At 31.4% G+C, this 13,684-nt stretch overlaps 1 protein-coding gene and 1 pseudogene across 2 annotated transcripts; one reads left to right on the top strand and one right to left on the bottom strand.

The window, feature by feature from the left end:
* The first annotated feature begins 5,773 nt into the window (after positions 1-5,773).
* LOC107635279 (uncharacterized) lies at positions 5,774-8,886 on the top strand. The gene has a single exon (XM_016338704.3). The coding sequence runs from the start codon at positions 5,889-5,891 to the stop codon at positions 8,691-8,693; it is 2,805 nt and encodes a 934-aa protein (XP_016194190.1). The 5' UTR covers positions 5,774-5,888; the 3' UTR covers positions 8,694-8,886.
* Positions 8,887-10,191: 1,305 nt separating this feature from the next.
* On the bottom strand, positions 10,192-11,958 carry LOC107638123 (putative UDP-rhamnose:rhamnosyltransferase 1 pseudogene; annotated as a pseudogene). Its single transcript, XR_015881075.1, has one exon. The product of XR_015881075.1 is annotated as a putative UDP-rhamnose:rhamnosyltransferase 1 pseudogene (transcript).
* Positions 11,959-13,684: the final 1,726 nt, after the last annotated feature.

The raw sequence follows: 13,684 nt of genomic DNA, 5'->3' as shown, positions 1-13,684 counted from the left end.
TATATGATCTATGTAATGTGGAGTCTTATATATGTGAATATAGAATACATTATTACAAATTAAAAGAAGAAGATAAAAATCATTATCTTAATATGTATATAACAAAACTTCCATATCCTGCTAACGAATTTATTATGGGAAGATTTATAAGAGAAATAAATAGAGGAACAATTGAAAATAATTTTGGTGGAGCAACCTCTGCAATAAGAGAGGAAATAAAAGAACGTTGTATGCAAGAAGCAACTCAAAAAAGATTTGCAAATATAATTAGAATTTGCTGTCAGGATAATGAAGAGATACCTCAAAAATATGGTCTTAATAAAAATTTTCAAAGAAAAAGAAAATATCAATTTAGAAAAAGAAAATACTATCCAAACTGGAGAAAAAAAAGGTATTTTAGAAAAAGAAATAACAATAAATATAAGAGACAAAAAAGTGATTATTGCCCAAATAAAAAAGAAAATTGTAAGTGTTGGTATTGCCAAGAAGAAGGACACTATGCAAATGAATGTCCGAAAAAGAAGGATAAAAAGGATCTTACTAAACAAATAGAAATCGCTAAGTCTTGTTTCATGGAACCTTTAGAAGAATCTGATGATAACTTAGACTATATTTTTGAATATGTCTCGGAAACAGACTCAGAGACTGAGTAATAATGCTACATTTATTACTATAAAAATAACAGAAAAATTTATAAATGCTTTCATAGATTCTGGAGCAACACAATGCTTTGCTAGTTCAAATACAAAACTTGATTGGAAAAAATTAAAGAAACCATTAAGAGTTAGAATAGCTGACAAATCAATACATAAAATTGACCAAAAAGCAGAGATGGTTGAAATTTTTATTCAAAATTATAGGTTCATTGTTCCATCTATATACATGTTAGATTCTGGAATGGATTTTATCATAGGAAATAACTTTTTAAAGTTATATCATCCATTCATTCAAGAACTAACATATATAGTTTTAAAAGCTCCACACGATTCTTCAATAAATCAAAAATCAAAACGTATAAAAATACCGACTACTACTATAGATAAGATCTTAAAATTTAAAATATTTTCTATATTGGAGACATGTTATTTAAATTTATACTTTCAAATAAATATCCCAAAAAATAATCTTGAAATAAAGATAGAAGAACTTTTGAACGAAATTTGTGCTGAAAATCCTTTAGATATTAAAAATACAAACAACGAATTAGTAAGCATTAAATTAAAAGATCCGACAAAAGAGATAAATGTTCCAAATAAAATCCCTTATTCCGCAAGAGATAGAGAAGAGTTTTCATTAGAATGTAGAGATCTTTTGGAAAAAGGAATTATAAGATTAAGTAAAAGTCCTCATGCGGCTCCAGCCTTTTATGTCGAAAACAATAATGAAATTAAAAGGGGAAAACGAAGAATGGTTATTAACTATAAGAAGATGAATGAAGCAACTATTGGTGATGCTCATAAACTTCCAAGAAAAGATTCAATTTTAGAAAAAATCAAAGGAGCAACTTGGTTTTCATCTCTTGATGCAAAATCAGGATATTGGCAACTTCGTTTAGACGAAGAAACAAAGAAATTAACTGCTTTTACTTGTCCAACAAAAGAATCAACAAGTGTGTTGCTCTATGAATGGAATGTATTGCCATTCGGATTAAAACAAGCTCTAGGTATTTATCAAAGATTTATGGAAGAAAATCTAAAAGAGTTAAATGAATTTGTTTTAGTATACATTGATGATATACTAATTTTTACAAAACAGGATAGAGAAGATCATCTTCAAAAATTATTAATAGTTTTAGAAAGATGTAAAGAAAAAGGATTAGTTCTTAGCAAAAAGAAAGCAAGAATAGCAAAACAAGAAATAGAGTTTCTTGGATTAATTCTATCCACTCAAGGAAAACTAAAACTTCAGCCAAATGTCCTAGAAAAGGTAAATTTATTTCCTAATAAAATAGAAGATAGAAAACAATTACAAAGATTTTTAGGGTGTATAAATTATATTTCTGATCAAGGATTCTTAAAGAATATAACAGAATACACTAAAAGCTTATTTCCAAAAATAAGTACTAAAAAAGAATGGAAATGGGATGAAAAAGATAGTATGCAAATTCAAAAGATTAAAAAATTATGTGAAAAACTTCCAGAACTTTATATTCCAGAAGAAAATGACTACTTAATAGTAGAAACAGATGCTTCAGACATAACCTGGTCAGGATGTCTAAAAGCTAAGAAAGCTATAAAAAGTTTGGAGCAAGGAAAAGAATCACTAGATTCTAAAAATTCCCCAAAGGAATTACTTTGCAGGTATATTTCAGGGACTTTTACTCCAACAGAACAGAGATATACCACTCATGAAAAGGAAACTCTAGCAGCAATTAAATCTCTTAAGAAATGGAAAATTGATTTACTACCTAGAGAATTTACATTAAGGACAGATTCAAGCTACCTAACAGGTTTCATACGATATAATTTAAAAGTTGATTATAATCATGGACGATTGGTAAGATGGCAATTATTTTTGTTACAATATCCAATAAAAATTGAATATATTAAGGGTGACAAAAATGTTATTGCAGATACATTAACAAGAGAATGGAGTTCGTCTACAATGCATTAGATCAAGAAATTCAGAAATACGAACAAGAACTCGAAAAACGCAAGCATTGTCAGCAAATAAGGACACAGATCCAATCCCTCAAGAAGGCCGTCGAAGCAATGAAATCAACACAACAACCAAAACCATCAGAGCTCAGCCAGCTAAGCGTGGTGGACAAATCAGGATTTGTTGATGCAGTGAAGAGATTTAAAAATATGATTGACAACGTAAATCCAAGGGATATATCCCTAAAATTTACGAACAGTCAACCTATTTTTAATGAAGAAGAAGAATGCTTGGTTCCAGCACACCAAGTAATATTCATGTCCGTCTTCTCAGGAAATTTTCAACCAATTGATCAAGTTCAAAATTTAACAATCTACAGTCATGAAAGAAGGCTAGCCAGCACACTAGCAAGGGTCTTCGAAAGAACTCAAAAGATAACAAGGGAATCTCACACAAGAATTAATTATAAAAGCAGAAATACTTTGCTTGTGTCTAGTAAAAGGAATGAAATTGAAGAAAGAGAGATGAGACTCTTAGTGGAATTTGAATCAGCATTCTACAACTTGTCTGGACTCTTAGAAAAGCTCCCTGAAGGGATAAAGAGGAATCTCTGCTATCTGATAAAAGAGAGAGAAGACCACAAGTGCCAGCTATGCGTCTCAGAGTTATCTGAAGAAAGCAATAATAAAACGGAATCAACCCACATGATAAAGGAGGAAGACAGCACATCTGAAGCATCTCTCAACATTATTGCATAGTGACGTAAGCGCTTAGGTCATAGAGCACCAACAATGTAGCTGGTGCAAAATAATAAACAATGACGTAAGCAATGACGTCATAAGAAGGGTAAGGATGGGAATTGTCCATCAGACCCAACCATTATAAATAGGTTGCTTAGGCAATTGTACAAGGCATCAGAAAATAGAAAGCAGGAGGCAAAAAGTACTCAAATGCTAGGAGAGCAAGGAGGAAGCTGCCGAGGCGATTCTATGATCTGAAGAAGAATTCCCATTAGGGAAAAATAGTTCTAAACTCCCCTCTGGAGTTAGTATTTACAATCTCCCCTCTGGAGATAAAAACACCTTATGTAAAATATATTAAATAAAGGAAGTTTTTCTCCAGAAAGGTATGTATTCATTCTAGTCTTTCAATTATGAATTATTTAGAAAGTTTAGAATTAACAGAAGAATCTGATTATTATAGATTAACTGCTTTATTAGATAATGAAAAACAGGCTGTTTTAAAAACAGAATTAAATCTCAAATCAAACGAAAATTTTAATAAACAAAACCTTTTAAAAGAAGTTTTTAATAGAAAAAATATAATATACTATGGAAAAATTCAACTTGAAGCCCCTATAAAGATAAAATCCGCCAATGGAGAACTTGAAATAGCTTTGATAAATGATGAAGAATTAAGTAAACAGATTGAGAAAATTAAGGATCAACAAAAAAGATCTAAAATTGGATGGATTCATATTAGTACTATACAAGTCTTAGTCAAATCTACATATATGAAAGGAATTAATTCACCAATAAGCTTAGCAATTTGTGACAAAAGAATTACTGATGACCCAATAGATCAAATAATTTGAATTGTTCATGGAAACTTGGCAAATGTAAATGTTAAATTTAATGCCCATCTGGGATATGCTATACCTTTATCAACTGAAAATCTTGGAAGATCTATAAGTCTGGCTTATAAATTTCACAGAAAGAATCTAATGGAACAAGATGATGAACCATTTTCAATTACATATGCAATAAATTATGCTTTAACAAATAGCCATCATAGTATAATATTTAAAAACAGAGAAAGAATTTATGTCGATGAATTATTTCAGAAAATTGTAAAAACAGAAATACCAAAATATAAAGCTATTGAAAACCCAGTTCTATTAATAAAAGAACCGTCAGGAAAATTAGTTTCATCGAATTTTCAAATTAGAGAATCTAAAATTAATAGCCCTTTAAGTCTATCTAAGTTGAAGATTAAAGAAGAAAATTCTGAAATAAAAGAATTAACAAAAAAGGTCGAAAAATTAAATGAAACCCTAAACACTAAATTATGACCTATCAAGACAAGAAACAAGAGCTTTTTGAAAGAGAAAATCGTTTAAATTATTTACAGTTTTCTGAAATAAATCAAAGAGCATTTGAAGCTCTAAAAATAATCTATGACAAGTTAAAAAGAGAAGTTGAATAGCTAGAAAAATTAATAGAATATCTAGAAAATAGTGATGAATCAATGATAGAGTTTGCAGAAATTTTAAAATAAATAATGAAGCATAAAAAGATTGAAAAACCAGAAAATAAAATAAAAAGAAAAAGGGCAGAAAAATTAAAAAGTAAAATAAAAGAGTATAAAAGGGAATTAAATAACCTTCAGATCGAAATTGATAACCTTATAATAAAAAGGATAGAAATAAGAATAAATATAAACAAGTTGGAATTAAACTTAAAAAATTTATAAATGCCTGAAAAACCATATTATGACTTAAAAGAATTAAAGCTGTTGAAAGAAAAAATGGAAAATGAAGTTGAAAAATTAAGAAGGTATTTAGAAACAACAGAAAGTGTAGAAATAAAAGAAGTTTTTGAGGATTTAAGAAATTATATTAAAGAAAAAGACAAACAGATAAAAGATTTTATATACAATAATCCATGCAAAAAAGAATATTATAAACTAAAACAAGATTGAAAACTATAAAAATGAAATTACAAGGACTAGTAGACCAAACTATAAAAATGAAATTACAAGGACTAGTAAAAGATTGCAAAATTGGTATCAGAGCCAAGTTAACGATTAAGAGTAACACTTTCTCCTTAAGCAACACTTTTAGTGATACACTTTTAAACCAAATAAAAACAAAAATCTGTAAATCTGTACCAAAGTACATCTGTACACTAGATGGACCCATAATATATTGGTACCCTATACTTTTCCTTTGTATTTTGAGTACCTTTGTAGTTTGTACCAATAAATAAATAAAAATATAAATAAAAAGCAACCTTGATAATGGCACCCCAAGACCCAAATCTACGGCACTATGTTAATATTGTTTTCGTTTTTTTTTTTGTTTTTTTTTTTAAAGATATGTTTAATGTTGTTTAATATTTAACAAAAACAAAAATAATCTGAATCTTTTTCTTTTCAAAATTCCAACCTTGTCCCTTTGTGTTTCTCTCTGGTTTCACCCTTTGTTTCTTTTCTTCAAAGTCTTCCTTGCTTCACTCACTCATTCCCAATTTCTTTCACACAAACACCACCGAGCTTCCATTCCTTCATCAATGGCGGATTCCACCGCCACCCCTTACACAACCACTAAGCCTCATTCCCCATTCACCTCAAGGATCCACCATCCAAAGCCTTCTACCACCATCACCAGAAAAGGTAAGTCTTGCTCTGGTTTCATCCTCAAATGTATCTTCTTGTCACTGTTTCTCGTTGCTCTCCCACTCTTCCCTTCACAAGCCCCTGACTTTGTGAGCCAAACCATACTCACAAAGTTTTGGGAGCTTCTCCACCTTCTCTTTGTTGGAATTGCTGTTGCTTATGGTTTGTTCAGTAGAAGACACAATGTAGATTTAGAATTTGAGCCGTCACAAATTGATACAACTCAATCTGTTAGTAATAGTTTTGATAGTGTACCTAGTTCTTATTATGTGCCTAAGATGTTCCCTGATTCAGAAATTTCTGGTGGTGATGAGACTGAAAATCCTGATCCATGTGTTGTTGGGTATGATGATGACAAGAGAGTTGTCATGAATTCTTGGGATGCTAATCAGTATTTTGAAAATGGTGGTGCTGTTGGTGTTTTAGATGAACAGTACAATAAGCCCCAATTGCAAGATTCTAGTGCTGATGGTGGTTTTGGTTATTCTGTTGGATATGATGGGAACAATGTGGTTCAATCTTGGAATTCTGAGTACTATCATAGCGGGTCGGTGGTCATGGTTGCTCAACCATACAAAAGCATAGGTGAGTTTGGCGGTCAGGTTGATGGTTATAGGCCTCTTGGGCTACCGGTTCGAAGTTTGAGATCGGTTCCTAAAGAGGTTGATGGTAATGGTACTAGATATGCCAATGAAAGTGATTCTAGTAGGGTTTCATCAAAGGGTTCGGATAAGGGTAGAGATAGGGAGTTTGGGGATCTGGGAGCTTCCAATTTGGATAATAGATTCAATGCTGGTAGTGGTGGAGCCTCTGCTTCTCCGATCCCTTGGAATTTGAGGCCTAGAAAGGTGGAAAGGGAAAAGAGGCATGGCAATGTAAGCCATCCTTCGCATTTTAGGCCCCTTTCAGTTGATGAAACTAAGTTTGAAGCGTTTGGTTCGAGGTCCTTACAGTCTTCAATGTCATTTTCTTCCCTTCCCGGTGTGTATTCTTCCTTTGATTCAATTCCACCGGACAATATGAACTTTCAGGAGGAAGAAATGAACAAAAGAGAGACTTCTTTATATGTGCCTGCTTCAGAGAAAATGAATTTTCAAGAGGAAGATACAATGCCAAAGACTTCTTATGTGCCGCCTGCTGTAGAAAATATGAGTTTCCCAGAGGAAGATAAGAGACAAAGGAAGACTTCGTTTGTGCCAGCCTCTCAAATTGCAAATTTCCATGAAGAGGATACAGGGCAAAGGAAGAAATACTATGTGCCTGCTTCTGAAAATTCGAATTTCAAAGAGGTAAATTCGGGAAAGAAGATCTCCCAAGCATCTTCTTCGAGAAACAGAAGGGTGAAAACTAAAGGAAAATATGCTGCCGTATCTTATCCTTTGAATTTCAGGCCAATTCCAGTTGACGAAACTCCGAATGAATCACATGGTTCACAGCCTTTCCAGTCCATGGAACCATTCACTTCCCACACAAGTATGCATTCTTCCTTGGGTTTGAGTTCATCAGATAACATGAACGTCCAACGGGAAGATATGGAACAACAGAAAACGTCTCCTGTTCATGTATCAGAGAATATGAATTTCAAAGAGGAAGAAATGGCGCAAATGAAGATTCCATATGTGCATGACTCTGAAGATGTGAATTTCCAAGAGGAAGATATGGAACAGCAAAAGACTTCTTGTGTGTCTGCTTCAGAAAATACAAATTTCCAAGAGGTAGAATCAGGAAAGGTTACCGAGGCGTCGTCTTCAAGAACTGCGAGGATGGGAGCTAAAGGAAAACGTCCAGCTGTTTCTCATTTAATGCCAACATCTGAAACACAATTTGAATCACTCAGTTCGAGGTCTTTCCAGTCTATGGGATCTTTCTCATCTAGAGCTTCCTTAGATTCTGTTTCTTCGGAAAACATGAACTTGCAGAGGGAAGATTTAGCAGAAAAGAGAAGTCCTCATGGTTCTTATTCAAATTCATCATCACCTCAAGCTAGAAGTGACGGTGAAACTTCACTGCGACCATCTCATGCTCATGCTCGTGGGTATAGTATTGGTTCTTTGCTAGAAGATGACATGAAGAGTGATATGAATGATGACTTGAGGAATCTAATGGGGAATCCAGGCGATCGGCCGGAGAACAAAAAATTAGGGATGCATGCTTTGCAGTTAGACTCGGGAGAGCCTACAAGCCTTGCAAAATCTTCATCGAGGGGAAAATCGGTTAGAACTAGAAGAGCAGGTGGATTGACTTCATGGGCAATGAGAGTGGGAGAAACACCTAGCAAGCAAACCGATGAAAAGGTCGAAAAGAAGCCGAGTATTGTTGAGTCAGTACCAATGAGAAAAGATAAAGTGAAAGTTGATGAAGTTGATCTTTCATTGAAAGAAATCAGTAAGAAAAGTTTAGAGTCTTATCCTCCTAAGCCAGAGTTTGTATTTTCTAGTCATCTTAAGAGAGATAAACCGGAACCATCCAAGAAAGTGTCCAATGAAGATTTGGATATTGATCTTGATCTTGAGGATATTCAGATGAGCTCAGATGATGAAAGGATGTCTGAATGCATTAACGACTCGGGACTGGATTCTGAAGTGGACAAGAAAGCAAGCGAATTTATAGCTAAGTTCAAAGAGCAGATTAGACTTCAGAAATCAGGGTCAGTTGAAAGATCAAAAGGACAAAAGATCATGGGAAACTATATCAGGTGATTTGTAAAACTATTGTACTCCAATTGTTTCATTGAGCTTTTTTCATTTTGGATTTTTCTTTTCTTGATTTTGTGTAATCAACGAAGTTCCAATTCTGTTATTTTGTGGAAGCAGGTATTCCACTTAATTTATTCACATACAACTAATATATTTCTTTCTTATTTTGATTTTGGTGCCATGGTTTCTTTCTCAAGTTAAAATTCATCATTTGCATTGTGTTTCTGCAACATAATTAAGTAGTGCATATTGCTTCTGGAAACCTTAAAATAGTGTATAAACAAATCTTTATGTGATTGTTGAAATCTTGTCTTGTGCTGTCACCTAACATAGTTAAACATTTTAGGGGATTTGATCCTTTATAAATTTGTGTGAGGCTGTTAATTTCTTGTATTTTATTTATGATTTATAGAAAAAAAAATCCATTTAAATTAAATTTGCATTGCTTTCAATAATAATAATAATAATAATAATAATAAAAAAAGGTGCCAGTTGACATAATATCCTTCACCATACACATAATAGAATTTTAAAATATTTGATTGCTTAAAAATGCAAGACTTAATGGGCAAGAGACTAAGACTAACCATGTGGCTTAAGCAAGGTTTATGTTTAATTAGGATCTTACAATAAAGGAGAAAGGAAAAGGGAAAGTGTGGCATAGGATGTGAGTAGAAGACCCTCTTTGCCACTTATTCCAAATGAACACTTGGAAGATAGCATATTTTGTATTTGATTGGAAGGGAAAAGCAGAGATTCCATCTCTCCGGGGAAATCAAAATAAATATTATTTTAAACATAAAGGAGATTATTTCAGATGATAAAGAATTCAGAATTTAAAGGGTAGCACATGTTGTATTTACTTATGATTTCTAAAATTAATAATTATGCTATCATAATATATAATATAAGGCACAATATTTCAAAGGATAATGTTATCCTTTAAACATGTCTTCATGTGGTAACCTTTATGATTAAGCATTTTGTGTTAAAGGTTTATGCAATGTTATTAGCTTGAAGAGCAATGCTGTGTTGTGTGGCTCTTCTCATGTTAAGCTGACGTTTCAACTTTCAATTGGTACTATAAAGTTAATTTATCTGAAACATTATTTGCTGAAAGTGCTAGAGACATAATTAGATTTGTTGTCTTCTGCTAAGTGCTAAACCATGTTCAATAATTGAACCTCGGATTGGATGATTTGTAGAAAACTGTTATAAATAGTAGAAGTTAGGACCTATTATTATATTCAAATATAAAAATATATACTGTATTTTCCTGAAGTATATAGAATTTAAACAACCGCTGGTACTTCAATTTTTCTCATTTTATAATATATTATTGTACTATATTATTTCACATATAAATAAAAGGGAACTTTGAAGCAACGTTTAAGTTGTTATGTGATCTCAAGATCAGAGATTCAAGCTGGGAAATAGCCACTGATGTAATTATTTTACATCTTTTGGGTGCGGTCTTTTTTCCAAATCCTGCATTAACTTGTGTCCCAAATTGCTTTATATATATAATGAGCAGATTACAAATACTATTGTTAAACATCACCAACAAATTTAAATGAACTTACATATAGATCTCTCAATAGTACATCAAAGAGCAAAATCAAAACCAAATTATAAATGGATGATATTACAATCTCACAATATAAACTTTAGAGTAGAAACTCACATGCAATTGTTTTTATGTAAAGTTAATATGAAAAGCTGTTAAAAAGTAATTTAGTCAAACATATCAAATTAACTAACTATTTCCAATTGTTAACTTCATATTAAGACGTTTGCATGTGAATCTCTATCTCACTTTATTCCACTAATTTCAGATACTAAAGCTTAGCAAGCAGAGGAACCTTCTCTTGACATAATTATTGTAGGAACCAAAAGCTTAAGACATAAATATGATCAAGCTGGTCTATGAATTTCCATATAATGAACAAACTCATCTATGTACCTTTGATGCAACTCTTTGTCCCCAATTATCTTGCTCATTTTTTCAGCATGATTCCTATAAATAATCTTTCCTTTATCATCTTCCAACATCATCACTGATCTCAATGCCTTAGCCAATGAATCTCTAGTGAATTTCCCATCATGTTCATTTCTAGGCACTCTTACTCCCACCATTTTTTCTTCCATAACTCTAGCAACTAACCCTTGTTCATTTTGGAATGGCAACAAAATAAGTGGACATCCAAATTGAAGAGACTCAATCACAGAGCTCCAACCAGAATGACTCAAGAATCCTCCAACAGACTTATGTGCTAAAATTTTTAACTGTGGTGCCCATGTGTTCCATATGATTCCTCGTTTATATTTCGATTCGATTGAACTACCGGTATTAGGACCATTTTTCCTCTTCAAAATCCAGAAAAAGGAAAAACCAGATAATTCTAGTCCCATAGTTATCTCAGTGAATTCTTCATCAGTTATTGTTACCTCACTTCCAAATGCTACATATATTACTGACCCTTTCTCATGTTCATCTAACCACTTACGAATTGTGTTCCAATTTTCATCCTCAGTACTATTTTCATTATCATCTACTGAGGGTGGCAACAATCCAACTGGAAAAACTGGTTTCTTTAACAAATTTCTAATGGAATTTATAGACTCACCTTCAATCTCCATGCAACTTCTTATAGCAGTAAAGGCCGAGCCACGGTTAGTTTCTTGGATTCGAAATGCATCTGAAACGCTGAAATCTTTCTCTTTAGCTAGGAGACGTTGGAATGTAACCCTGTAGGGTTCATTAGTGGTGTCACTAGTCTCATTTTGAATGATATTTAAACAGAAAGATGCACCTGATGCACTGAAAATACAGAAACTGATGCATAAGATGCCAAGCTTAGAAGAAATTGGGGGTAACCAAAAGGGTGCAAAGTCATATATGAGCCAATCTGGTGTAGATCTCTCAAGAAACTTAGTCAACGGTTCTTCAAGACCGTCAAAAGCTTTCTTGAGATATGGTTCTATGTGTTGTGGAATGTCCATAGTTGATTCTGCATTTTGAGGGAGATTTTCTACTTGGGGCAATGGAAGTTCTATGAATTCTACAAAAGGTTGTAAATTTGAAGGTAGTTTAGGGAGGCGTTTGATGTTTCTAGGTGTGGAAATGAATGAAATTTTGTGACCCTTTTGAGCTATGACTTTTGCAAGCTCATAGAATGGAAGGATGTGACCGAAAGCAAGCCATGGAAACACAGCAATGTGAAGCTTCTTAGGTTGATCGGCCATGGTAGGAATAGTGATTTGTTAATATGCGTATCTTTGACTAAAACTATATATATATAAAGTCACCGAACAAAAAATAAAAACTATATATATAGAGAGAGAAAAATATTAGGGATATCAGAATTTTTTAGTTTTGACAATTCATTAGCCATCAACTCAATTTTTTTTTATCGTAGCTTTTTTAATTTAATAATTCAACAATATATTTTTTAAACATTAATGATTAACTAATTAACTGATGATTAAAAATAATAAATTCTAATATTTTTTTAGTATTTCTCTAATACATAATTAACATTAATTACATAACATTTTAAAAGGGTATTAATGATATTATTAGTTTTGAATATATAACATAATTAATTGACATTAATGATTACTTATTAACAAATCTCATAATATATTTTACCCAAAATGAAAATTCTTGTAATTATTGACAAATCATTAAATCTCATCGTTAATTTTTACTAGTTTCTTTAAATCATAGTAAAGACAGACATATGAAAATAGTAGCGGTGAAGATGGATCGGATCAGATTGAATATTGTCAAAATTTCGATCCAGTCCGTACTAAAATAATCGGATTGGATCAGATCCAATATCCGTAATTTTTGAGCTTAGATCCGATCTGCATATTTGCATCGGATCGGATCGAAAATTGGATATATCCGCAAAAACAAAAAAAATATTTTTAAAAGTTTATTTTTATTAAAAAATATCAATAAAATTTATTTTTTCTATTCTTTTAAATATATTTACTTTTAAATAATATAATATATATGATAATTATTAGTTGAAATAAAACATAATATTTCTTTATTTTTGCGGATACGCGGATATGGAGATTGGATATGTAAATATCTAGACAAAATTCGCAATCCAATTCTATTAGTATGCAGATCAGATATGATCCGATTCGATAGCCTTACAGATCGAATTCATGTTCGCAATTTTTAGATTGGATTCGGATAAATATGGCAGATATAGGATCAGATTTGATTCATGAACATCCTAAAAAATAGATGCTAGAATTCGTCACATTAGCATACTTGGCACTAAAATAGTATTCATAATACAACTAGTACATGAATCTGTGTAAGATATAAAAAATGTCTATTTATTTATGTTTTTATTAATATTTTTTAAATTTATTCTTTATTAAATTATTTAATTTACATAAAAATATTAAGAATTTTAACTCATCTTTTTTTAATTATTTCTCTAATTTATAATAAACAAATAAAGTTTTATATTTTCTATCTTTTTAAGAATTTTGTGTTTTTAATATATATTTAAATTTTTACTCATTTAAGTATTAGAAAGACGAATTAAGCCTCCTAATCATTTTCATATTTTATTATTCTATATTATATTTTTGTCTAAACATTTTTCAATAATTACTAAAAATTACAAATTTAGGTTACATATTCATATATGATAAGTAAAAATTAGCATATTACAATACAATGATATAATTACAAATGGCTAAAATAGAGATTTTTTAAATAAATAAAAAATATTTTATTTATCACAATATATAATTTGCAGAATTTTTACGAAAATACATGTTATATCTTATTTTGTTTACACACGTATTTCATTTACATTGTAAAACGAGATAAGATAAGAAATGAAGTGGTCGTATCACATTTGTACACGTGGTGTGTAACGGCCTTATCTGTAAATCTCGTAAAATTAGTGAATAATTAATTAATAAATTAATTTTTAATAAAAAAATTAAAAATGCAAACT

Source organism: Arachis ipaensis, chromosome B4 (genome assembly GCF_059453495.1).
Source record: "Arachis ipaensis isolate K30076 ecotype BB chromosome B4, ASM5945349v1, whole genome shotgun sequence".
In the NCBI taxonomy this organism is placed as follows: Eukaryota; Viridiplantae; Streptophyta; class Magnoliopsida; order Fabales; family Fabaceae; genus Arachis; species Arachis ipaensis.
The sequence above is the reverse complement of the archived record's forward strand: the minus strand, read 5'-3'. Positions and strand labels throughout refer to the sequence as shown.

Bases quoted from the DNA above. Each gene is read 5' to 3' on its own strand.
- LOC107635279 (XM_016338704.3), top strand. From the start codon at position 5,889: ATGGCGGATTCCACCGCCACCCCTTACACAACCACTAAGCCTCATTCC.